The sequence below is a fragment of the Rattus norvegicus genome, chromosome 3, assembly GCF_036323735.1.
Source record: "Rattus norvegicus strain BN/NHsdMcwi chromosome 3, GRCr8, whole genome shotgun sequence".
Taxonomy (NCBI): Eukaryota; Metazoa; Chordata; class Mammalia; order Rodentia; family Muridae; genus Rattus; species Rattus norvegicus.
Window position 1 is genome coordinate 125822709 of NC_086021.1, and position 27537 is coordinate 125850245.

General features: G+C 45.0%; 1 protein-coding gene across 1 annotated transcript in view; it reads left to right on the plus strand.

Annotated features, from left to right (window-relative positions):
• Eif2ak4 (eukaryotic translation initiation factor 2 alpha kinase 4) overlaps positions 1–27537 on the plus strand; it is an 85368-nt gene that overhangs the window by 12502 nt on the left and 45329 nt on the right. Inside the window, exons 3-11 of the mRNA NM_001105744.2 lie at positions 2581–2683; positions 5749–5901; positions 8186–8266; positions 10283–10431; positions 15711–15826; positions 19391–19548; positions 20643–21178; positions 25061–25167; positions 26436–26593. Coding sequence (NP_001099214.2) covers positions 2581–2683; positions 5749–5901; positions 8186–8266; positions 10283–10431; positions 15711–15826; positions 19391–19548; positions 20643–21178; positions 25061–25167; positions 26436–26593 — 1561 coding nt within the window. The remainder of the gene's footprint in view (positions 1–2580; positions 2684–5748; positions 5902–8185; positions 8267–10282; positions 10432–15710; positions 15827–19390; positions 19549–20642; positions 21179–25060; positions 25168–26435; positions 26594–27537) is intronic.

The following is a 27537-nucleotide window of genomic DNA, read 5'->3' on the forward strand; positions in this document are numbered from 1 at the left end:
GTAATGAAGAACATAAGGTGCTCTTCTAAGCTCTGTCCCTTAGGAAATTCAAAGGGTAATGGGGCCTCTGGGCCAGAAACTGTGGCCAAAGATCACAGGTAACATATTCTTTATTGTACCATAGACTCAGGCACTCAAATGTTTGTTCTTGAAAAGTCAACATGAAAGGCCCAGATATGTGAGTACTGAAATTCTAATTATAGCATAATTTCTGAAAGTAAATAGACTAAAGCCAGACAGCAGGCCCCTGCCTATGAGCCCAGAATTGGAAAGGCTAAGTCAGGAAGATGAGAGTTTGAAACCACAAAAGGGAGCACTAGAGCACGTTTCTTGCCTTGGAGCTACTGATGGGTTTAGCACGAAGGTATTTGTCAGTTGAGCTATTCTATGCACGATGGAAAGTTGAGTCAGAATCCTGACTTGCCCACCCATCAGCTCACTCCCGCTGGGTTGTGATAACCCAGAGTCCCCAGACAGCGATGAATGTTTCCTGGGAATCTAAAACTCTCCAAGTGGAAAAGCTACCAACTTCAAAGAACTGTTCAGATAGATTATATGTCCATCCCACAAACATGGGATGACTTTTTAAAACAACCTAGAAATGCTTAGAACTTAGAAAGTTTAAAAGTATCTCATCAACCACACAAAATTATCACGTCAAGGACATAAAACATTAGTATGAGACATAACAAGTTTTGTTCTGTTAATATTGCTATATAGATTTTTTTTTTTGAGACACGGTCTTGTTCTATATGTCTGGCTGGGCTGGAGTGCAATATGCTGACTACACTGGCCTCAAAATCACAGAGATACACCCACCACTACCTGGGAGTCAAGATGTGCATCACCACACCTAGCCAAAAAGTTATGTAGGTCAGGAGAGGCTGGAGAAATGGCTCAGTAGCTAAGCACACTGATTGTTCTTCCAGAGGATCCAGGTTCAAATCCCAGCACCCACATGGTGCCTCACAACTGTCTCAGTAACTCTAGTCCTAAGGAATCTGACACCTTCTTCTGGCTGTCATGGATACTGTGATATACAGACATAAATGTCAACAAAACAACCATCTATTTACACATAGCATAAAAATAGATAATTCTTCAAATTATGTGAGTGCCAGAAGGATAAATCATGTATAAGCACAAGAGCCTGAGTACTTGTTCCCAGCACATAAATAAAAACCTGAACATGCTGGTGCGCATGGTATCCCCAATGCTGGTGATCCCTGCTGACCAATGCTGGGACTCACCTAATGAGTGACTCCCAGGTCCCAGTGACAGAGACTGTCTCCAAAGCGGAGGCGGACAGCGGCTAGGAAGCAGTTCCTAATGCTGACCTCCGTTACGTGCACAGGCTCACATGCACACATTCACCTGCACAGAGACACACAGAAACAATTGTGTAAGGCTCGATCTAGAGACTGCTCCGGTCAGTTTAAATAATGTGATATAGGAGAACACTTATGCACAGTGGCCCTTGATTCCTCTGTGCAGGAGAATCCTGGGTATGGTAGGCCATCTGTGGACTCAGGACAAATTGGTATTACTATGTTTTAAAAAAAAAAAAATACAAGCTTAGGTCTCCCGGATGTCATGTGTTTCGGATACTGAGTGTAGCATCCTATTGTACAGGTGGGAATGAAGCCTTGAGAGAATGCACAATAGGTGAAGACTCAGGAAGCTTCACCAAGGTAAAACGCCAGCAGTCACTTAGAAATGCTTAACAGGAAGCGAAATCACCTTCTCATCAGGAAAATTACATAAATTTTGCTTGATCCCAGAGAACTATTAATGGATGTTTATTGGTTAGGAATAAAAGGAAACCCTAAGGCTGGTATTGTAATTTCCTTGAGTTTAAAGTGTTTTTTTAGATGAAATTTGAGGGATGAAGCAGCATGCAAACCATGGGATAGGCAGGTTCATATGATGCACTTGACTAGTGTTCAGGGGACGTACACACACACACACACACACACACACACACACACACACACACATATACACATATGCCCTCCATGTTTATGAACTGAATGAATGACAGGTGTGGACCATTGTGAGAATCCCAGATGGGTCATGACAGCTGCACTCATGCACTCATCAGGCATTCTCCTGCTTCCTGCTGGAGCCAAGGGTGTTCAGGGAACTACCATATAGAGGAGCACATAGTCAGGTCACCGTCAGACAAGGAGCAAGAAGGATTGCTGTGGAGGTAACAGAGGCATCGGGGCAGTGATTAGCCTTGGGATATTTTAACCATCGTTAAATCAATATCAGCAGATGAGTTGGGAGTCAAGCCTAGTTAGGGAGGACGGAAGTTTGTCTGTTGGGCCTGCCCACTTCTCCATAGGTTACAGGCTTCTCCATGCTGAGCACTGTATCAGCTGGAATTGTTGGGATTGTGGTTGAAGGCCTTCTGAGATTAAAGGGATACATGGCTGGTCACACGGGGAGGTTCAGCTAGGAGGTCTGTATATTGACTCCTCAGATGCTCAAGCTTGCTGGGAGCCTAGCAGATCTTAAAGCAAGCTACAGACTCTTCCTGCTCAAGTAATTTCTTTCTGTGTGTGTCTGTTTTTGCAGAGTTCCCGAAATAGAGTTAAAAAACACTAAAGGTCTGTCGAATGAGAGTGTTAATTTGTTAAAGTCACACCTGGAAGAACTGGCCAAAAAGCAGTGTGGAGAGGTAAGGATAACTAAGCTGGAACTTTGGAACCAATACAGAAAGATCCCACTCCCCTCTACCCAGCCTGCCCAGTAGATGATTACAGCCCCCATCCTCACAGTGAAGCAGTCCAGGTGTAGGCTAATTCCATCTCCATAAAGATCCCACATGATGTCTGCCTTGGCCTCTTCTCCGTTGCCCCACTCTCTCTTTCATTCCTGGCAACCACTAGTCTGCCCTCCCATTTCTATAATCTCATTTTGAAGCTGTTTCATACAGTATGCAACCTTTTAAGATTGGTATTTGTTTCAGGTGCACTGTTTTCTGAAGGGCTTCCCAGGTGGTTACATGTAACAGTAATTGTTACATTTTATTGCTGATCAGTACTCCACCCTGCTGCTCCTTTAGCCATATACAAGATGGACACAATTGAGTTCTCCAGTTTTTAGCTATTATAAATCCTCTATAGATACTCCCACACATGCTCTTCACGCTAGGATGATAAACCTGCCAGGTATACTCATCCTACTGAGTAGCACAGCTTAGTCACATAGCTGAGTCCTTTTGTGATCTCGTACCAGCCAGGGAGCTACAGCGGCCTGCTACACTCAGCATCTTGGCTGTCATCCTATTAGTCCAGGAGGTCAAAGGGCAATGTTGTTCAGCCTTACATAGGAAGGGAATTCTGACATTCGCCACAACATGGTGCAACTTTAAAGAAGTTGGAATAAGTGAAATGAGCTGGCTGTAGTAAGACAGGTCCTCATCGACCATACTCCAGATACTCTAAAGCCAGACTCACAGGACAGAGAGGAGAATGGCGGTTGGCAGGGCTGGGAGAGCGAGGAATGGCAAATCTGGTGGGAGAGGTTTCAAACTGGAAAGCCTTGGAAATGGGTGGCAGGACTGCATGACATCCATGGTTTCCAGCAGTATTACTGCGTGTTTAAGCAGTGGACAGTATGCTGTGAGAGTCTTCCCCACAAATTGAAAGAAAAAAACCAACCAAACGAACAAACAAAAAATTCCATGATTTGAGGGGCATAAAGTGTGGGACTGTGCTGTGCAGACCCAGCTTGTTTGTCAAAAGTTTGTTTTCATCGCTCTGAAGTCCTGGCAGCTGGAAATACAGTTCCGACGAATTCATTTTGTTTTCATGTAAAATAGAGTGTAATTAAACGTTAGCACAAGCTACTCCCTATGGTAGCGTCTCCCTGATAGCCGCCTCTTAGTAATGAACTTCATTCTTTACAAGGAGGAAGCACCAAAAACGGTGCTTTGGAGCATTCTGGGTGGGGCGGGGGTGGTGCTGGGGGACGGAGTCTCACTACACATCTCTGGTGGCCTGAATCAGGTATGTGCCCACATGCACAGCACTCCTCTGAATGACTTCCACCTGCAGCAGTAGATCTCGGTTAGTTGGTTGGTTGGTTTTTTTTGAGACAGAGTATGGCTGTCCTGGAGCTCACATAGAGACCCGGCTGACCTCAAACTTACAAAGGTCTGCCTGTCTTTGTCTCCTGAGTGCTGGGTTTAGTCAAGGTGTGCACTACCACACCTGACTATGTATTATTAGCAGATCCTTATTACTCGTGGTAAGTAATCCAAAATGTACTAAAGATTCTATCCTTCCTTTTAATTAGTAAAATCAAACTCATGGGTTCCTCTCTAACCCAGTCAGTAGGTATTTATTACCCAAACATCTTATGCTGGGGAAACCACGGTGTTCAGGCCCTTTGGCCTTAGTGAGAGGGGACAGAAAAAGCACAGTCTAGGGACTCTGGTAGACTGTAGACACTAATGCTCTGGAGAAATATGGCGAGGGGTCCAGAATGGAAGGAGGGCAGGAGAAGCCCTTAATCAGTATCTGAGGTAAGTTCTGAATGGGCAGAAGAGAAATCTTCAGTAGGACCCACTTTGGAATCTGGTTGCTTTTATCCAGTCCCACATAATTGTATCAGACTTCACTCATTCAGAAAATGCTAGTAAGTTAAGTCAATGAGAACAAAACTTTTGACAGCTGTGGTCTTGCCCATTTCTAGTTAGAAGTGGTCTCTTGTGGTAGTAGAAATGTTTTGCTTTTTTCCAACGTTCCTCAGTCATTTTCTTAGCCCTTGCTTAGACTCTAGACTGGCATTACTCAACTCTAGGTCAAGATAGATTTGGTAAACATCACTGCTTCTGGTATAATAAAAAGTGTATTACTTCGACTGAGTGAAGGCTGTACTTTCTTAGCACATACTCCCAGGAAGGCGCACTGTGAACAGACACAGCTTCTTGAGGGATTCGTCATCAATGCTCAGGCCCCTTTAGAAGCAGCATGAAGAAGTAAGACGCTCTAAATGCTCTCTGGTAATTGTGGGGGCAGGAACCTCAGTTCACATTTTCACTGACAGGAGCAGCTTGGCCGCTCTACCCTGGGCTGGATGCCAGTCAGTGTGGTCTCAGAACCCTGGAATTATTGATTTCCACCCCAGCGGTGGCTTCTGGCTTAGGCTAGAGGCTAGAAAGGTGACTTTCTCTGTTCTCCTGTGGACGGTTGAGGTGGCCTTTCCTTCCTGGCTCTGTCTGACTCATGCCTTAGGTATTGACCAGCCTCCTGCTTGTTCATTGCCAGAAGGGCAGAAAGGAGAGCTCTGCAGACTTGCACTGGGCCTCTGATCCGTGTGCTGTATGCACAGTGGCAGTGCTGATGCTCATGGGACCAGTCTGTCCAACTGTCAAGTAAATGGGCTTTCTACTTGGGAAGGTAGCCATTCCCATTGCACGTCTTGGTTTTCAGCTTTATTTATACAGATGATTATGTTAAGAAAATGATAGTAGGTCTTACCCCTACACACACACAGAAGAGACTCTTTTTATTTATCTCAGCAGCAATTCATCTTGATCACAGATGCAGTGAGCCCTTTAAAAGCTTTTCCTGCTGTGACTGTGTCATATGCCTAATTTCAAACATGTCAGAGCTAAGTGACAAAATGCTGGCACGGCGGGCGAATCTGTCTGTTCACTGCGTTGCTGGGTGGGGCCCCTCTCTGGGCCCCTCCCCTTGCCATCAACTGATCATGTCTGGTTGTTTTCATGTGTAGGTGATGATATTCGAACTGGCACACCACGTGCAGTCGTTTCTCAGCGAGCATAACAAGCCCCCTCCAAAGTCTTTCCATGAAGAAATGCTGGAAAGGCAGGCTCAGGAGAAGCAGCAGAGGTTGCTGGAGGCCAGGCAGAAAGAGGAGCAGGAGGTGAGAACCGGCTGCTGGTGCTGGCCCCAGCCTGGAGGCCTCCACGTATCTATTCCATGTCTGACTATGAGTCTGTCTGTGGGTCTTGCTCAGATTTGATTCAAGAAATGTGCATTCATGTGCGAGAAGCCACTACAACTCAGAAACACCACCCAGCTCCTCCCTGCAGCTCTCACTGGCTTGGAACACTTCTCCAAGTGGCTCGTGTGACCAGACTTCCTGTGTCCCAAAGCCTGCCAACCTGTACAGGAGTTCACTGGATCTGGAGGCTGTTTTCCTCTTGAATGACAGATGGGGCTAATGCCCAGGGAGAAGAGCCAGTTACCTTCATGTTAACTAAAGATCTCTATTCTTCTGTTAACTTATCCTCAGAAGGAACTGATCCTGACTCTAAAAATCCTTTAAGATGTTTTATACCCTGGATTTCCTTCTTGGTTTTAATTTAAATTGTTTTGTTTTTAGCCCCTTGATCAATTTAGTAAGTACTTATGTGGGCACAAGTTATAAAAAAAGAGGTATTTCTCTAACACATTACACAGCCAATCTTCATTCAGTGAGCTGTAGATTCCTTTAAAACAGCAGTTCTCAAATTTTCTAATGCTTCAGTCCTTTAATACAGTTCCTCCTGATTTGCTGACCCCCAATTATAAAATGTTGTTGCTACTTCATAACTGTAATTTTGCAACTGTTATGAACCACAGTGTGGATATACGCAACACCCAAAGAGGTCACTGCCCACAGGTTGAGAACCACTGTTTTGAAATGTGTCTTAATTGCTGACCTATGCTAGAGTCTATTGGTAAATGTAAGTTCATTTTCTTGAGTATTCACACACTCTGAACTTTTTTATCTTTGAATGTTTTAATATTTCACAGGCCAACCTACCCTTCCCCACCCCCCATCTTCATATTCTTTTCAACCATTCTGCTGCCCTTCATTTACTTCTCCAGCTTCCTCTCCTCTCCCTCTCTTTCCTTTCTTTTTCCTGAGGCAGGGTCTTACTGTGTATCCCAGTGTGGGTTTCACAGACATGTGCCGTGTACCTAGTGTCTCAGGTAAACTACAGAATTGTTCCTTCAGATTCAACAAAACATATAAGCCTCATGATATTTTGACTAATTAGAGCAAATTTGCATATTCTTTGGGGAAGAATTGGTTTTTTACCCTCACTAGACTTCTCATCTAGGACTGAGTTTATGTTTATCTCTTGGTGTGGAAGTCTGGTTTTCTTCCCTGCTATAGATGTTACTACTCGTACTTCAAGACTTGGATTTTCTCCCTCTTTAACTTACCATGTTTCCCTGTGACGTTTTATGCATACACGTGACATACTCGATGGCATTCACCACACTGCTGCCCTCTCTCACCCCTCTTTCTTCATTTTCTAGTGCCTTTCCTCTTTCCTAATATCCCCTTTCTGCTTTAAGGTGCTTTTGTCTGATTCTTGTTTCTGCCTAATTTTCTCCACCCTGTAATGTACTTACACTCTGTGTGTTTTCTATAGAATGTTCTCATGCTTGACAGGGCAAGCATTCTCTATCCCTCATAGTCCATTGCGATCAATCTTATCCATATCACTTAGCTCCCATTAAACTATCTCTAGTCACCATTTAGAATACATAGCTGTTCATTATTAGAAGTTAGTGGGCCTTTGACTAACAGTCTTTTTTGGTGTACTGCTGTAGCTACCTGTAAATGTAGGTTATGTTTTTGCATTTTTTTTTCCTTTTTCTTTTTTTTTTTTCGGAGCTGGGGACCGAACCCAGGGCCTTGCGCTTCCTAGGCAAGCGCTCTACCACTGAGCTAAATCCCCAACCCCTGCATTTTATTTTTATTTACATCTTTGATGACTTAATTTTTTGATATAATTTATAATTGTAGGGAGCTAAGAACAATTGATGAAGATCAAAATACTAGTTTTAATACTTAAAGGGATGATGGGAGAAGGCAGATTAAGGTCATGGTGGATTGACGTGATACCTGGGCCTTTGCCACCCTAGGCCCAGGCTCTGAGAACATCCAGCTTCCACCACACCTATACAGATCCATGGCAAAGAACACGGGCGGATGACAGAGCTAGAGGAGTGAAAGAGGAAGACAGACCTAACACCTCCATAGGAAAGCCTGCTTCTCAGGGATGTGTGTGGCTGCTCCAAGCTTTCCTGTGTAGATCTCAGGAAACAAGGGTTTCAGGCCATGGAAATTCAAAAGCTGTGTGAGTCCAGGATGGACCTGCTAGATGCATTCCAGAGATTGATGTCTGACCTGCTCTGATTTATTTCAGCAACGTGAAATCCTCCACGAGATTCAGAAAAGGAAAGAGGAGATCAAGGAAGAGAAGAAAAGGAAGGAAATGGCTAAGCAGGTGCTGTCCATTTTGTACCAAAGGATCTGCATTTCCTCTTGTAAAAGTTCTTATTTCCACTGGAGACACTCTCCTCTCCTCTCATGTGCTAAAGCTAAAAGCATCAATGTTTTATTTTTTACATTTTGGGAATCTGTTTGTTTTCTTATTTGTGGTAAAAGGGGCTTGAGTCAGGGTCTTCCTGTGTGTCCTCTGCTTGCTTTGAATTCATAATATTACATAAGCTAACCCTATGCTCTTGACAATTCTGCCTTACCTCCCTAGCTCTGACAGCTCTAATGTAAGCACTGTGTTCCACTTACCGTGTATTTTTAGATCTCTAAAACAGGTGGCAAAATTCAGCATTGTATATTATCTGTAAATAACTTTGGTTTATGTAATTACAGTAATTTATTAAACAAGTCCAAAGGCAAGAGATTGAAATTTTAATTAGCCTGGAATAGAACTTTTATTAAACAAACAAACAAAACAGTTTGTTCTTACTGAAGAGCAAATGGAAACCTTACATACCTTCCTGAAACTCAATTTGGTGATAAAAAGAATGATTCACCAGCAAATTATAAAAGAACAAACTGGATGTGATGGGACATTCCTCATTGTTTTCTGAACATTGCTGGCAGGGTCCCATGCTGTACAGCAGGAAACAACACCCAACCAAAGCTTTCATTTTTCTGCTGGAACCTTAGAGAGGACACTCTTCCATGCCTGTCTTTCCTCATCTAAAACAAAAGGACTGTAGTGGCAGTCCACCCTGGATAAAGCTGAATCCAAACCTGGTATTTCTGTTGCCTCCACCCTCCCTTCTTACCTCTGCGCTGCCTCCTGTCAGCCCCCCAGTCTCTAATCTCCTCTAGCTCTGCCTTTTTAACTTCCCTGAAGCTCTTCCACGTATAAAAACCTCATGCTCTTAAAGCTGTGATATGGACTTCACTTGTTGACGTAGGGTTGGCTTGGGTTGAGCACCCTATTGGATGTATACACTGCTTTCATGTGCACTTGTGAAGGCGGAGGTCAACTGCCTTCAGTGGTTTGCTACCATGTCTATTTTTAATTTGTTGTGTGGTTTTTGTACGTGCATGTCCATGTGTCACAAGTGTGCAGTGCTTGAGGGGCACTGTGTGAGGCCAGAAGAGGGCATCAGATCCCCCGGGATTAGGGTTACAGACAGTAGTGAGTTGCCATGTGAGTTCTGGGAATCTAACCCAGGTCTTCTGAAAGAGCAGCCAGTGCTCTTAACCTCTATTTCTCTAGTCCCTAGAAGACCTATCTCTCTGGTCCCTTCCACTTCATTTTTTGAGACAAGGTTTTTTACTGAACTTAGCTCGTTGATTGGCTAGACTGACTGGCCAGTGAGCCTCCAGGATCATCCTATTTCTGCCTCCTTGGTGACTTTTTGTGTATGTGTGAACGTAGGGAATCAAAATTCAGTTCCTTGTGTTTGCTTGTACAGCCGTTCCCCTGGTGCACGTTATGTCTAGCTATTGCACTGTAAGCTGTGATAGTTAGCTGTTACTGTCAAGTTGACACACCTGGAATCACTGGGAGGAAAATCTTATGAGAGATTGTTTGCTTTAGGTTTGGCGTGTGGTGTATCTATCTATGGGGAATTGTCCTGATTGCCAAATGACATAGGAAGGCCCAGCCCACTGTGGGTGGCATCATTCCCTAGTTTAGGGCCCTGGACTGTGCAAGAGTAGGAGTGGCTAGCTGAGTATGAGGCGTGCTTTATATCCACTTCTCTGCTCCTGACTGTAGGTGGATGCCCTCCTCCCACTGTGGCTCCCCCACAGAGCTGGGCTGTAAACTTTGCCCCAACGCTGCTTCTTTTTTTTCCCACCCCCCCATCCCCCAACACTGCTTCTTGATCCAGTGTTTTTTTTTTTCACATTAGCAAAAATGACAGTAAAATATCCTGATTAAATAAAATGTTTATTCTGTACTGAGTGGGTGATCCCAACCGTGCTTGTCATCTGCTTGTATGAACAGCCCATGTGGGTTCTATTTCCCCTTTTCTAGGAACGTTTGGAAATTACTAGTTTGACAAACCAGGATCATGCCTCTAAGAGAGACCCAGCAGGACACAGGGCAGCTGCCATTCTCCATGGAGGCTCTCCTGACTTTGTAGGAAATGGTAAAGCCCGGGCACACTCCTCAGGAAGGTCCAGGTGAGTCCCTCAGCCTTCTCATCTGCAGGGTGGGAGATGTGGAAGGATAACTGGCCTGCAGTGAGTGGGTAGGAATGTTCAGATAGGATCTCAGTGATCCGCTCAGCACGGTTATCTTGATAACATGTTAGCTATGTATATGAAACCAGGTTTTTGCTTAACACTTTCTAAGTGACATCACATATTTGTTTTGTGGTGCTGGTGTTTAAACCCAGAGCTTCACCCATGCTGTCTAAGCTCCACCTCAGCTACATCCCAGCTCTTTTTCATTTTATTTTGAGGCAAAAATCGTACTTATAGCCCAGACTGACCTCGAACTTGTGATCCTCTGGACCTCAGCCTCCCACACAATAGATTAACAGGCATGCATCATCATGCGTGTCTCCAAGTATCTAGTGAAGCCAGTCACAACCTGTAGAACAGCCTACAGCGCTGCATAATCTCTCTTCAGTATAATGTAGGCTGACCTCAAACTTGCTCTGCAGCCAGACCTGCTCTGGAGCTCCCACCTCTACCATCTACGTGCTGGCATTACACCTGGTCTTGGGAGTTGAATCCAGGACTCTATTCTAGGCAAGCACCCCATCAAATGAGCTGCACAGCCTGCTATAGTTAGGTACAAACATAGACCGAGGTATGGGATCTTCCAAAATAGATACAGGATAAAATACCCATTCCAAAGGGAGAGAGCCACAGCCTCCGAGGTAGGCGCCTAGGTCCTCTGTCACCAGAGGTCACAGGAAGAACACTACTTTCTCCATCTCTCTCCCTTCTTAGGTCTTCTCCATTCATGTGCTTTGGCCTCCTGAAAACCAGAAAGGAATCTGAATGAAGAAGCCATGAATGGAGAAGTTATTAAATATTATAGGTTCTTCAGCTCATTTTTAATTAAAGTTATTATTATTGGAAATGTGTGTAGGTGTGTGTGTGTAGGGGTGTCTGTATGTGTGTGCATACACGTGCACCGTGAGGCACATGTAGAAGTCAGAGGACCACTTTTCAAGTGTCAGTACTGTCCTACCAGTCCCATGGCCCCATTTCATTTAGGCCTCTGTGGAGTCAGCACATGACAGTGGGAAGTGTCAGCACACGAACCTGCTCACCTCACAGCCAGGCCGCAGAAGGAAGGATGGAGGGGCTGAGGGCCCACTAGGCCTGCTTTAGCACATGGGTCTTTCTGTGCATTCCAGTTGCAAACTGTAGCGGCCCCACTCTGGGCCTTGGTGACACATTGCCACTTACTGTCTTACCACTTGAACCCTATTTACTTTTGTTATTTGTAATTTTTTACTTTAAACATTACAAATATTTTTTAGTTTATTTATTGTGTGTGAGTACCAGAGCCCACGTGTGGGTCAGAGGGCTATGTGCAGTGGATGCTCCTTTGCCTTTCTGTGAGTTCCAGAGATTGAACTCGTCTCATCTGGCTTGTGAGGCTCAACCTTTACACGCTGAGATGACTGGCCCGTGTGTGCGTTCGTGCATGCATGTGTGCGTGTGCAATGTAGAGTTAAGAGATTAACTGTAGCAGTCAGTCCTCTCCTCCCAGCATGTCGATGTGCAGATTGAACTGGAGTTGTCAGGCATGGTGACAAATGCCTTCCCCACTGAGCCATCTTAATGGATCTGGGTCGTATTTTCTCTTTCCAGTTATTAAGAATTTACATTTCTGATTTACCTTCTGGAATCTAGTTGTATCAGGTTTTCTGGCCCTTGCGAGACCTGACTGTTAGCATTTGCCATTTGCTTGACCCCACCTTCACCTTATTAGGCTCAATGCTGCCTCAGCTATGCAGCAGAGGTGCTAACGAAAGTGAGCCGTCCATGACCAGAACAGACCCTAGACTGACGCCACTGGCCCTTGGTGTCTGCGAGAGTTCAGAAGCTGCTGCTCTAGTGAGCAGAGTAGATCCTAAGAGGTAGTTCTGGCCCACTTCTTGATGCATCGCTGACTGGCTTTCTCCTCTCTGTTCCTTATTTTAAATTCTGGCTGTTGGTGATGTACTGTTGGGCTTCCATAATTGTTCTAAATGCCAGTCTGTGCTGGCTGGCATGTGCCACACTTACTATTTTATAGATACTTTGACTTTTAAAATCATCTCCGTTTCTTCTTTAGTCCTAGTTGCCCTCTTCTTACAACTTGGTTTATGTGTCTATGAGTTTTCTGTTTATTTGTTTGTTGCAGCTAGGGATGAAACTCAGGGCCTTGTACACTAGGCAAGTGCTGGCCCATTTAGCTACGTCCCCAGCTCTAACACTATTGACAGTTGTAATGAGGTGGTCAGTTTTTTTTGTTCCTTGAGGATTTCACAGTGTGTTTTCCCAGCTGTCCTCTTAAACTCACCTTCCATTTCTTCTCCACCCATGTTTGTGTCCTTTTTAAAATCCATCAAGTCCAGTTTGTGCTGCTTCTATATTCTCAGCTGTGAGGCATCCCACCGGAGCATGGCTACTTACCAAGGCTAAGCTCTAAAACTGACCCCCTTCTCCCAGCTGCCATCAGTTGCCAGTGGCTTCTCAACTAGGGTAGAACTTCATGTCCCATCCCTTCCCATACTGGCTTGTGTTTGCATGGGGTTTGTGCATGCTGTCGCGGTCACGTGACTTCATTTGTGCAGCTGTCTTGCAGTATCTGGACAATACTAAAGAATACTGTTTCCTTGTATACACTCGCCACCTCTGAGTCTTAAGGTCTTTCCACCATCTCTTCTACAGGTCCCTGAGCCTTGGTGGAGGAGGAGAACATGATATAGATGTCCATTCAAAGCTAGCCATTCTGGTCTCTAATGCTCTGTGCCTTGGTCAGTTGTGGGTCTCTGTGTTAACTACCATCTATTGCAAAGAGAAGTCTCTCTGTTGAGAGTTGACAGATGGACTAATCTGGGTACAGCCATGTTGATAGGAATTGGTTTACTACAATATCCATTTAGCAAAATCTTGGTCCAACAGTGGTGCCAGGTATAGGTGTTATGGGACTTGTGGCATGGGACTTAAAATATAGTTAAAGTAGTTGGTTACCCCCTGATGTTCATGCCACTATTACACCAATAGGTATATCTTGTCAGGGCTGACCTTACTGTAGCTCACAAGGTTCACATCTGGGCAAGATCAATGATGACTTTTCTCCTCTGGTAGCATACACAGCTCCTTCTAGCACTCTGAAAGCTAACCAGGTTAGTGCCAACTTAATATCTCTGTGCTCTGTGACTCAGGTATGTAGCAATTAATATTCTAAAATACCTTCAAACCTGTCAACTGTGGGACACTGGGATGGGTTGGACTAAGAGGACTGTGTAGCACCATTTGCTGGCTGGAGCAGAGCTCAGACCAAGGGCTGCTAGATTCTTCATGCGAGTCTAGCATGTGGTGTTGAACCTTTGCTTGTGTCCCTTTTCTCCACAAATCTCATTGTGCTCCTGTTTGTACAAGAAGAAGCTTAAGCAGAACGACAATGTACTGATTGTGCCCCAGCATTTAGAGTATGTGGGACATGTGGGTGGTATGAGACCCCATGTGAGAAAAGGTTGGGGAAGGGCCCAAGTCCCAGGATTGGAAAGAGAGACACCGGGTTATGACTGAAAAATGTTTGTATGTGGTAGAAAGTTGCAGATGTCCAAACGGGATGGGGAGCTAGTGAGGAGATGTGGCATGGGGGTCAGGTCTATAGGGCTAATGATAGAACCACAGGAAAATAAAAGTGCACTTGTCAGTGAGGAGGAGCATGCTGGTTTGTTTGTTTGCTTGCTGCAGTGTATGAGGAAGGAATGGTAGGAGGGCTGGCGTGAAGACGCGGGATAGGGTTAGACTATGAGGAGCCAGAGTACGTGTGTGGAGAGCGCAGCCCAGGAGGGCAGCGTGAGGAGGAGTGAGGAGAGAGGAACACAGCAACATGAAGGATGGAAGGACCTGCCGATGGCCGGATCTCAGACAGCAGGTCTGTAGGGAATGGAACTGAGGCATTGCCCACAGTCTGTCCTCAGTGTTGACTTAAAGACGGCTGCCAGCGGCCAGACTCCTTATGGCTAAGGCTGGAGGGACTGGGAACTTCCTTCCCTCTGTGCTCCTTGTTTTCAGCAAAAGAACAGGCCTCTTTGCCTGAGTCCCTTAGAGATCTGCTGCAGGCTTCATCAGAGCGGTTCCAGAGCATTCACGCACGAATGAGGCCTCTCCCTCATTGCTCACTGTCCCCCGCCCCCCAACTTGTTGATTATTTTTGCATTCTAGTTTTCCAGCTTGTGCTCCCCATCCATGGCAGAGGAAAGAGAGGAGAGGAGAGAGGAAGGCAGGGGAGGGAATAACAGAAAAAAGAAACGAAAATAGAGAGGTTGAGTATTTAGGGACAGTCATAGAGGCTTGTGACAGGGAGTGTCTGTCAAAGACAGTAAGAGAATGAATGACCATTCCCTGGCTGAGGCCCATTCTAGAACTGTGAGAACTCTGAGCCCATGTGCTTCTGCAAATGCATCTGCGCCTAGGAAGGGAAAAGATAGGAGATTGGTGAGGGATGAGTATAAACTGCCAGTTGAGCTTCCTCCCGTGATAGACAGCCAGTAGAACTTGCTGCAGGGATGGACAGCCAGCTGAACTTCCTGTACCGATGAAATGTTTGTTGTGTGTCTTTGTTGTCAGTACAGTCACCACCAGCCCTGGTGGTGATCAAGAACGCAAGAACTAGGGCTGGAGAGATGGCTCAGTGGTTAAGAGCACTGACTGCTCTTCCAGAGGTCCTGAGTTCAAATCCCAGCAACCACACAGCTCACAACCATCTGTAATGAGATCCGATGCCCCCTTCTGGTGTGTCTGAAGATAGCTACAGTATACAATTATATAGATATTATTAAATAAATAAAACTTTTAAAAAAGAATGCAAGAACTTATTATTTTTGTGTGTGTAGTGGGGGGGGGGCGGTGTGTGTGCTGCATGTGCCTGTGTGGAGGTCAGCCATGTAAAATCAGTTTTTTCCTTCCATGTTCCAGGATTCAAACTCAGGTCATCATGCTTTTAAGACAGCATCTTTACCTGCTGAGCCATCTTGCCTAGTCGAGATCTGAATTTTAAGTTCAGTGCAAACAGCCAGTGTGCTTACCACCTTGAATGGAGTTTGTGGCGGAGCAATGGGAGTAGACAGTAAATAGCTTTCCCATTGGCACCTTCATCTCCATCCCCCATAGACACGGAGACTGGACTCAGTGGGCTAATAGGAGGGATGGAGGGGCGAGAATTTCCTGTGTTGAACTGTAAGCTAAAGGAAAAAACATTGTCCGGATTTATTTTTAAGGCGAGAACGTCAGTATTCTGTCTGTAGTGGTGAAGCCTCTCCTGGCTCGTGTGACATCCTCTACTTCTGTGTGGGTAGCGCTGATCAGCTCATGGTGCACAAAGGGAAATGTGTTGGTGAGTAAACTAGCCAAGTCCATTAGGTTGGTTTAGTGACAAACGTTAATCCTGATGTAACTGAACAGACTGGAGATTCTTCTCCTCAGACCCTTATCCTAGCAGGAAGCTGCAATTCTGGCCACTGCTTTTCATTCCCAGGAAGAGAAGCTGTTCAGCTCCTCTGATGTAATATGGAAATACAACCATGCTCTTGGAATGATTAGTGGACAGATAGGACTAAGTATTGCATCCTACTGTCTGGTACTGATGAAATGTGAGTAAACAGGGCGAGCCTGATGCTTGCCACCTTCGATGACCAAAGCCCTGCTTTCCCTTCATGGCACTAAGGATTGCACCAAGATGCTTGTGCATGCCAAGCAAGTACAGGGCCCCTGAGTCCCATCCCTGGCCCCCACGTCTCCTTAAGTCACTGTCCATCTGCTTGGTAGTATCCTACATGGCACTGTGCCTGGCCGGGAAAACCACCTTATTTTCTCTACATCTTATTTAGCACTTGTCTCTGATGGGATGAACCTCTCTCTGCAATTTGGGACTTTAATTATTTATTTAAAAATCTAGGTTTCTTAGCCGTACAGATAAGCTGCTAGAGCTTGCTTTCATGTAGTGAATTTAACAGTTGTTAAAATTAAATTAACTTTTATTTGCAGTCCTGTAATTGCCAGAGTTAATGGATAGATATCACAAGTCAAGCCGGCTTGCTTTCAGCCTCTGTCCTCATTTTAAGGTGGTATGAATAAGCCAGAGAGCAGCTAAGGAGTGGGCAGAGAATGGAAGGGGTAGAAACCGCCCGTCTGAAGACTCTGGTCTGGACACAGCCTGGGACTGTGACAGCAGCCTAGACACCTAGGATTCACAGACACAGACTGACATATGCAAACAGCCACTAGGCAGGTTGGAGGCCACCGTAGAGGTGGTTGGCCTTGGACTTGAGATTGTCCTTTACTCAGACATTCGTGAACTGGCAACATGAAACTCGCTGCTTCAATAACCTGGGAAATCAGAAAGGCAGAGTGCCTCGGCTTAGACTCACTGTGTGCCTATCCGTTAGATTCACCTTGTGAACTTCCAAGATTCAATTATTTATTTTCTCACAATGGGTCTGGCATTGTAAACAGACCCTAATTTCTATGAAGTATCTGGGGTTTTTTTTTTTAGCCATCAACTAATTTTTTAATTTTCAATAAACATTTTCAATTTGAGAAGCAACATATAATGTTTGTTTTTCAATTTAAAGGTGGAGTTAGAGAGACTGGAGGATGTTTCTGGCTATGGGTGAGGTGCTGACAACTGTCTGGATAAGTGACTGTTGCTGGCGTGGGACAGCTTCAGTCAGTGTCCTGCTAACTTTCTCCTTTAGCCTCAGCACACTTGCTCTCTGGGTCATCTCCATAAGAAAAGGGTGATATGGGTTGGGGATTTAGGTAGAGCGCTTGCTTGCGCAAGGCGCTGGGTTCGGTCCCCAGCTCCGAAAAAAAGAAAAAAAAAAAAAGAAAAAAGAAAAGGGTGATATGAGGGCAGCAAAATGAATTTATAATTTAAAAGCCCCAGCAATTATAAAAAGTCTAGCTATTTGTACACAGTGCCAGTGAAGTAGCCTACTGGATAGGGGCACTCACCTAGCAACCTGAGTGCTACCCAGAAACCGCATGATAGAAGGGAAGGATTGACCCCCGAAAGTGCTCTTGTATCCACACATAGAGACAGTGGCATACACATGTATGTGCACCACATGATAAATGAATGTTTTACGTATATTATGTATATGTATAATGTTATACATATATGAGTGAGTGCCAGTGCACTAGGAAGCACACATATGCAGTGAAACTTCATTTGAGCCCTGTCATCCTCCATCCATCCCATAAGCTCTCTGTGTCACTGTCTCCAAGGAGCCGCTCAACACAGGAGTTGAAAGTCGCTTCCTTTAACTGGCAAGTTTTCAAACATCAGGGTCTTTCCCTCTTCAGCTAAGACATTTACAAGTCATTGTGACTAGCAAATAATTAGGTCATTTTAATTAAAATCTCTAAATTGCCAGCGTTTCCCTAAAGTAAAAACTACCTGACAAATGCTAAGGCTAGTTGAGCAAATTCAACTATAATTCTCCAAAGTACTTTTGCTAAAACTGTCTTATATGTGCGGGTTAATTTTGCTTCTGATTTTTCAAATGGAAAATGTAATTATCAACAGCTCTTAATTTATTTTTCTCATTAGGAAAGAGAAGTAATAACATGAAAAACTAGTGTTTTTGTACTAAAAGGAAAGGGTAAGGCTGCAGAGATGCTCAGGCTGTAGAGTGCTCGTAAGAAGACATGACTCCAACCCCAGAACCACATTTAAAATAAGTAAACCTAAGCATGACAGCACGGTGCCATGCACACGTCATGCAAGTGCTGGGAGGTGGGGCAGATTTCTGGTTAGCCAGCCAGCCACTGGCTGTGAGGCAGTGGGAGACCCTGCCTCAAAAACAAGATGAACAGCACCCGAGGGCCAGCACCCAAGCCATCCTGTGCGCGGACACACACACATACATACACACACACACACACACACACACACACACACACACACACACACACACCACATGCACACATAGAGCTAGATTTCTGTAATATTAGTGGTTCCAAACTGGAGATGAGTTTGTAGCCTGGTGTCATTTGGTGATACCTGAGGACTGCTTGTTTTCCATGCTGGGGACCGAACCCCACACCGAGCACATACTTAGCCAGCACCCTGCTACTGAGCTAGCCCAGTCTACAGGCACAGTTGACAGTTAATGCGGTGGTAGGGTGCTACTGACATCTAACTTATTGGCAGCCAGACACAAAGTATCCCCTACAACCAAGAACTGTGTGGTCTGTGTGGGACAATGCTATCATTAAATTAAATTAAGTTAAATTATATTAAATTAAAAAGGAAAGAGCACAGAGGAAAGGAAAATAAAAGTAAAATGAAAATTATTTATTTTCTCCTTTTTCTATTATCATCTTTAATGGCAACAGAGAATTTTGTACAACAGGGTTTGATGTTAGAGCAGTTTGGGTCCCCAGGGGAAACATGCCCGCTAGCTAACCAAGCGCACCGCTTTTTAGCCTTGGCTGTCATTCTGGTTCTTTCCTCTAAAGCATTGGGCACTTGGCTCTGCCGAGCATATACAGAGTTTGTGCCTCTAATGAAGCCACTTTTCAAATTAGACTACAGGCTGTTGCACTGTGCACACTAATCTATATTAGTGGAATGGTAGGGCAGGTGTGGTCCACAAAGGTAGGCCACGAAGAAGAGCAGCACTGTAGGTCCAGTAAGGTGCTATTCTCTGTGTCTCACTCGATGTTAAATCTCATCATCGGTTCAGAACTTTCTACAGTAATCAAGATGTGAAGGATCAGATTGTATTGGTTAATTATTAAAAATCACTAACAAACGGACAGGTATTGCAGTGAATGATTCTTTTCATAGTTAGCATGTAATACACACACACACACTCACACACACACACACACACACACACACACACACACACACACTTTACAAGATGTGATGAGCTTTTCTGTCTCTCTGCAGGCAGCGATGAGCAGCTGGGGAAGGTGGTATACAATGCATTGGAAACAGCCACGGGCAGCTTTGTCTTGTTGTATGAGTGGGTCCTTCAGTGGCAGAAAAAGATGGGCCCTTGCCTTACCAGTCAAGAGAAAGAGAAGATCGATAAATGTAAAAAGCAGGTAGGCTCACTGGGCGTGATGGTGCGCAGTACTCGGGAACCAGAGTGGGAAGAGCAGATCCAGGTGATCCTGAGCTACACAGCAAGCTTGAGGCCAGCCTGGGCTACATAAGCCCTTGTCTTAGATGCAAAAATGAAAGAAAAATGTCAGTATGTTTGTCATCGCTGTCCAGAAGCCCAGTCGCAAGCTGTAGATGATGAAGCAAAAGCCTGCTCCCACTGGCTCCCACAGATGGTCCACAGTGAGGACCACGGGACCCTTGCCTTCACCAGCCTCAGCTCTGTTCCCACTTCTGTACCCCACCCCAGCCTCACACCCTCCTGTCTTCCGTGACCTACCTTACAGGGGCTGGTTACCACCTCGTAGCTGTGCTGTTTGCAGCTATTTGTTTTGTCTGCTCTTCTGAGATGTTTAAAGCTGACCTCTGAGGGATCAGAGGGATTTTTTCTTTTGTTTCTCTGCAGTGTTATTAATGAGAAAGGAATTTTTGTGAATTGATAATGCTGAACTCAGGGGAGCACTTAACATTGTATTTAGCCTTGGCCTAATAAAGAGGTTAGAAAGCAGCCAAAGCAAGAGACCTTTACAGCACACCATAATCAATGGTTAGTTTTGGATGGTGATCATATAAATAAGTCTGAGGATTTTTTCCCTTTGTATTATATTTAAATTTACATTTTTCAGTACTGGGAATTAAACCTAAGCTCTCTTGCCTGCTGGATAGATGCTCTACCAATTGAACTACACATTCATCCCCTGGAATTTAATCCATTTTACAATGATTCTTAGTATAATCAGAAAACTATTTTAAATATGTTTCTTTTTTTCTGCTTTTTTTTATCACACACATATCCAAAAAGTTTGATTTTTAAAAGCAACTCAGCAATTTTATGGTATTTGGATACCCCATTTTGACATTGAAGTTGGTAATTAGCTAAAATTTCTTGCATTTTTGTACACTATCAGGTCGATTTATCAGTTTAGGGAAAGATTCAGGCTATTATTTTCTCATCTTTGAAACTATATTTTCCATCTCACACCATACTTTTGGAGTGAAACACTAGCTAACGTCATTTGCCTAATATCCTTCTCAGATTCAAGGAGCAGAAACAGAATTCAGCTCCCTAGTGAAACTGAGCCATCCAAACATTGTCCGCTACTTTGCGATGAACTCCAGAGAGGAGAAGGATTCCATTGTGGTCGACATTCTGGCAGAACACATCAGTGGGATCTCTCTCGCTGCACACCTGAGCCACTCAGGCCCTGTGCCCATGCACCAGCTGCGCAAATACACAGCGCAGCTCCTGGCGGGCCTGGACTACCTGCACCGCAACTCGGTGGTGCACAAGGTGCTGAGCACCGCCAGCGTCTTGGTGGATGCTGAGGGCACCGTCAAGATAACAGACTACAGCATCTCTAAGCGCCTGGCAGACATTTGCAAGGAGGATGTTTTTGAGCAAACTCGAGTTCGCTTTAGTGACAGTGCTCTGCCTTATAAAACCGGGAAGAAAGGGGATGTGTGGCGTCTTGGCCTCCTGCTGTTGTCTCTTAGCCAAGGTCAGGAGTGTGAGGAGTATCCTGTGACCATCCCCAGTGATCTGCCAGCTGACTTCCAGGACTTCCTGAAGAAGTGAGTGTCACGGTTTGTTCCTGCTTTCCTCCTGTACGGGAGAGGATGAGGGAGAGGATGAGACTGAGGAAGGGAGCCGAACGGGGAGGCTGAACGGGGAGGCCGAGATGTGAGGAAGGGAGCCAGGGCAAATCTTTGCCCAGACTCGTGTTCTCTTTCCTCAGTACAGCCTTCCACCTTGAGTTTAATAACTGATACTCAAACTACTTTTGGGAGACTGCCTAGAATAGAATTTTTTTTCCCATTCCTATCTATCCCAGAAGGGTTGGCAGTGATAAGAAGTGCCCTGGATGTGGTAGACTTTCTCCATCACTTTGCTGCTGAGTCCTAGGAGACCAAAGAGAAAGCCTCAGGAAACCAGTTGAGAAGTGTGGTTCTGCCCTCTTTCTTCCTGACTGCTCCTCCATTGGCTGTCTCACTCAGCCAGGTCAGAGGATCAAACCACTGCCTGTTTCTAGACAGAGGATTTTCCACATTTGTGAATCATAAGTACATAATCATTACAAAGCCAGCTTTTTAAAAAGTGAGTGTGTATGTGTGTGTGTGTGTGCGTGTGTGTGTGTCTGTGTGTGTGTGTCTGTGCGTGTGTGTCTGTCTGTGTATGTGTGTGTGTGTGTGTCTGTGTGTGTGTATGTGTGTCTGTGTCTCCATGTCTGTGAAAGCAAGAACACATTGACATGTTTGTGGAGGTGAGGGAGCAGCTTTCTGGGGTCTATGCTCTCCTTCCACTGTGGGCTTTAGGGATCCCACTCAGATTGTCAGATCATCAGACTTGTGGAGCAACCACCTTCTCCACTGCATCTCGCTGGCCCCCAGCCAGGCTCTGTCCAGCTTGAGGGAGTCATTAATAAAGATACTTTCCTTGTCCTAAACTATTTGTCCAGGTCTTTCCCCTCAGTAGTCTCTGCCTTAACCCTGAATGTTCTCAGTCTAAGCCGGCACTGCCCCTCAGTCTCTAATAATATGAGCATTCACTTGTTTCCGGCACCCCTCTGGAGCAGCCTCCTGCAGACCTGCCCTGCGCTGTTCCTCCTTCCGCACTCTGTCTGCCTCACCTTCGTTTCCCTAGTCACTCACTTTCAGTCTCTTCCTCTTCTCTCTTGCCTTCACATCTCTTTGCTGTGACCTGACCATAGCGATCCCTGTCACCCACTAGTTCACTGGCCACATGTATGGCAGTCTCTGCATTTGAGCAGTCCCTCTGCCACACATCAGAGCTTCATCAGTGGTGGACTGACTGCACAGGGTTGGCAGCCACCTAAGACTGGCTGTGACATTGGAGCTGGGTTAGTTTATGCAGCACACACTGTGTTGATGATGTGTTTGTTCTCAGGCTGTGTCCTGTCTTTAAGCAGCATATAGCATTCAATGAGGTTATCGGTGTTTTGTTAAAAGTAGCCATCATGATACTTTCCTCATTTGAGGAAAGGGGCCAACTTTGAGTGTGTGTGCAACATTCTCTCCTTAAAATATATAAACCTTTAAAATTTTTTAACATTTAAAATTTATGTATTTTATGTATATGAGTACACTGTTGCTGTCTTCAGACACACCAGAAGAGGGCATCAAATCCCATTACAGATGGTTGTGAGCCACCATGTGGTTGCTGGGAATTGAACTCAGGACCTCTGGAAGAGCAGTCAGTGCTCTTAACCACTGAGCCCCCAAAATAGAATGCTAAAAAAAATGTATTTAAGCTCCCTAGGCCTACAATGAGGGTGGCTGAAGTGACAGATGGGATAATGAATTACTAGTGAAAAGTCTTATTTCCATCTTTCCCATGTCCCCTTGAACTCTTTACCCCGCTTCTCCTCTCACAGCCAGGCAGTGGGTCCAAGGGCTGAGACTTTCAAACAGCTTCCCTCTGTCACTTCTGAAGGTGAGATCTGAGGTTTGTTTTGACATTGTTAACATAGCTGTCATCTGGGATACTGTGTGCACACTTCCCTTCTGGGGTGGGGGCCTCTGGACTGCCTGGTTGAGGTGGGAAACATTTAGAGTGTTGGGTCGTTAGCCTTACTGTCCACCCCAGTTACCAAAATAAGCAAGTATTCACAAAAGCAGAGTGGACTCCATCTGTGATCCCCACCATATTTAGTTAACACCCTTGGGAAGCCATCTGTAAGGTGAGTCAGAGTTCAGGTGTTGGAGCCAGATGGCGGATCCTGGACTAACACAGTCCTGGTAGCTATAAATATCTGAAAATAGAAGTCATTCTCACTATGCGTTAGCTTTTTCTGATCCACATCTATTGTCACAGCAGTCACATTAATGTCACAGTTGAGTAAGAGTTATAGTGCTCTTCAGAATCTAATACAGCATGTGTAGAGTGTGTGTGTGTATGAGAGAGAGAGAGAGAGAGAGAGAGAGAGAGAGAGAGAGAGAGAGACTGAGAAATTGAGAAACAATCCTGACAGTAAGAGAATGCATCATAAATAAATTCTGGTAGGTGCCTGGCTCTCCAAGGGTTGAGAATTCACACCTCTCCTGCACTGCCACTGGCCCCTGTTGCACTCAGACTGCAGCTCTCATTGTTCTTGGCAGGAAGAACTGTGGAAAGTTCCAGGCCTGCCATCCCTTCCAGTCTCGAAGCTAAGGCTAGCATGGCCTCTGCTGCTGCTGGTAGCCACTCTACTGCCAAAATGTTGGGTTCTGAAAATATAATCCTGTCATGAAAGAGCTCCTCAAAGCTGCAGTTCACTCTCAGGAAGCTTTAAACCATTTTTGGTCCAGATCTGTTGTGTCAGTCACATTAATGCCACGGTGGTAGACTCAGAGATGACAGTGCACTTTAGAACTTAACAGAACATGTGTAGGCATGGTCAGTACAGTGGGTATGTAAAACTGGAAATAACCCCAATCAAACTAGAGAATGTATTAGGAAATCCCAGTGGGTCCAAGCTGATGTAGGAGTTTAGAAGGATGTTTATTGGCATATTTATTTTGACATGAGATTTTAAGACATGGCTGAAGGGCCGTGGCTAAAGGCAAATAAACTCAGTATCCTCCATAGCATTATGGTGGGTTGCTGTGCACTTGTAGACAGTATCAGAGAGGAAAGGGTTTGTAGTGATGCACATTAAGAAATTACGAGGGGGCTGGGGATTTAGCTCAGCGGTAGAGCTCAGCTCCGAAAAAAAAAAGAACCAAAAAAAAAAAGAAATTACGAGATAGCTGGGTGCTGGAAGGCAGCAGCAAGTGGATTTCACTGAGTTCAAGCCAGAGCAAGTTCTAGGATAGCCAGGGCTACACAGAGAGAAACCCTGTTTCAAAAGAGAACAAAACAAAACAAAACAAAAACCAAAGGAAAGAGGGACGGCAGGCGAGAGAGAACTCTATCATTTATTTATTCATCCCTTTGAGGCAGGGTCTCACTTTGTGGTTGTAGCTGGCCTTTCACTCACCTCACAGGCAGAGCAGGCTGGCCTGTCACCTGGCAGGCAGAGCAGACTGGCCTTGGGGCTTTGACGTTGTGGTTCAGATCCTCAGGTTCAAGACCGCTGTCTTGGAAGTCAGATTTATGTCGGGTCCTCGACAGTCGAGGTTCAGCAGGGCAGGCTACTAAGCGGCTAATGGAAGTGGCAATTCAAAGCTGGTTTCTATGGCCTGAGAGCATTTCAAATCATTTGTCCCTCTGTAGTTAACAAAGTGTAGTTGGTTTTTCTTTCCTCTTTTCAACTTGAATCCAGTCTACTGTAGAACATGCCAACCGTAAAGTGGTGTTTATTCATTTAAATTCATTTTTAAGTAAATTTTCTTCCAAAAGTAACATGAATTTGCTAATGTGTATTTAAAAAGAAAAGCAGAGTCATAGATAACTGGGTAGATGAACCAGAAAGGCATTTACGTTGTACACACTGAGATTCTCCCTCCCCCTCCGAGGTGTGTTTGCCTGGACGACAAGGAAAGGTGGAGCCCTCAACAGTTGCTGAAACACAGCTTTATAAACCCTCAGCCAAAAATGCCTTTGGTGGAGCAGAGTCCTGAAGGTGAGTTATTGCCTGCCTGCCTTTCATTGTTTTTGATAGGGTCCCACTGTGTAGTCCAGGCTAGACCTCTTGGTCCTCCTGCCTCTGCCTCCTGAGTGCTAAGATTACAGGCATGCCCTACACACTTGACTTTTTTATTGTTGCTATGAAAACACAAAGCCTGAAACTGAGAGTGTCTGCCTAAATTATTTCTTTGCCTATGCCAGGCCTCACTTAATCCTTTGTGTGCAGGCCTTGTGTGTACAGGACTGCTTTGCAACCCTAGTTCTAACCTCTATTGATGAAGTGGTGTTATTGTAAAATTATTAAAAATAAGAACTCTTTTATCCCCCACTAGGTCCGTCACCGCAGTGCCCCAAGATATCTGGTAGATATCTCGCCAGAAGCACACATCCCAATTCCAAGGTGGCCCAGTGTCTCTAGCCTCCGCACACTTTCTTACACTTAAATTGCTACATGAAAGACCACACAATAACTTTTGATCCAATTGATAAGATATAATTGCCCACCTAAACATACACAGCCCTGTACACATCCATCCCTTATGAACATTCATAACAACCTGTAAGGGTACAGCGTGGAATCTTAATGTCAGCCTCCATGTAGTCTCTCGGCTACTCTGCTGTCTCCTCCTCTTCCTTCAAACTTTTCTCCCACCCATCCTTCCTTCTCATCCAATGACAGCCCTCATTCTATCCTGTACCTGCCTCACCTGTGACATCATCCCAACAAAGTGGTCGGGCATCCCCTTCTTGTGTTACCCACATTGCCACATTATATTAGAAGAGCTTGGAGTGGACAGGAAACCTGAGTTTGGGCTCCAGCTGCCTAGTTCAGTTTCTCTCCATCCCTGAACCATTGCCTGTAGAATGGGCTAACTGTAGATTCCTGCCTGTTTTAAAGATGACCAGGTGAGAAAAGATGTCAAAGGATACGAAGTGCTTTTTCAGACCACTAGTTGGGGCCCCTTCCTCTCATACTTACGTTGTTGGCTCCTGTGAGCTGTCTGCTTTGTTGTTGTTGTTAATTCTTAATTATGTGTACATGTGGGGGAGGGGGTTATGTGTGCACATGTGGATGCAGTGCCCAGAGAGGCCAAAAGAGGCCACTAGACTCCCTAGAGCTGAGTTACAGGTAGTTGTAAGCTGCCCACTGTGGGTGCTGGGAACCATCAAACTCCAGTCTGCAGAGGCAGTATGAGCCCTTATCACAATTGAGCCATCTCTCAGCCCAGCCCTCTGATTCCTAATGCTTCTGCTTTATTCTAGATTCTGGGGGACAAGATTACATCGAGACCATCATCCCCAGCAACCAGCTGCCCAGCGCTGCGTTCTTCACTGAGACACAGAGACAGTTCTCTCGATACTTCATTGAGTTTGAAGAACTACAGCTTCTGGGGAAAGGAGCTTTTGGAGCTGTCATCAAGGTATGACAGGGTTGTTCCCAGCCCCTTTCTCTTTCACTCCCATGGCCTCAGGCTTAGTTTCCATTCCATCTTGAGAGAGGAAAGGGAAGTGAATAAGACTCTTAGAAGCTGTGAGCACCTTTACCTCCTGGAGCTAAAGGCTTTCTTTAATGCTACTCTGGACCCATTAAGAATATTAAGAATACACTGTTCCTATGTCTTTGGTTGGCTCAGAACACTGACATGAAGAAAAAAAGAAAACCATGATTGTAATCATCGTCAGTGGTCAAGGTCTCTGCCTGAAGAACACTTTCCGGTGCTTCTTTCGATCAGGAAGAGAGTTGTCTTTTCCACCCTCCCCGTTGTTGGGGTCGTCATAGAGGAAAGGATTCCAAAGTTAGAAGAGAGATAAGCACTCCTGCTGGGAGACCGTCTTATGGCTCTCACTTTCTAGCTTAGGAGGATGGAAGATTAAGAGATATTTTACAGTCTGCCGCCGCTAGGACTCCGCTCCCTTGATCTGGGTAAATTTTAGTATGTAATATAGGAAGAGGCTTCTGCTGTTTCAATGTTTTATAACCCACTGGACATGCAGATTAAAAAGTAAGAAGAACAGCTGAGGTACATGCCTTTGTTTACATATGAATATGACCTCTCTCTTTTGGGTGTGTGTGTGTATGTGTGTGTTTGTGTGTGTGTGTGTGTGTGTGTGTGTGTGTGTGTGTGTGTGTGTGTGTGTGTGTGTGTGTAATTCCAAGTGTATAGGAAAGCAGGTGTCACTCGAGTTTGCTGTTGATTTTTGTGTGTTTTGGAGGGTTTTGTTTCGTTGGGTTTTGTTTGTTTGCTTGTTTGTTTTGGGTCAAGGTTTCATGTTACCTGGCCTGGCCTAGAAAACACAAGGCCTTGATTCCTCTTCTTTCTTCTGACCCCTGAGTACTGGGACTTCAAGCCATTATTCCCAGGCC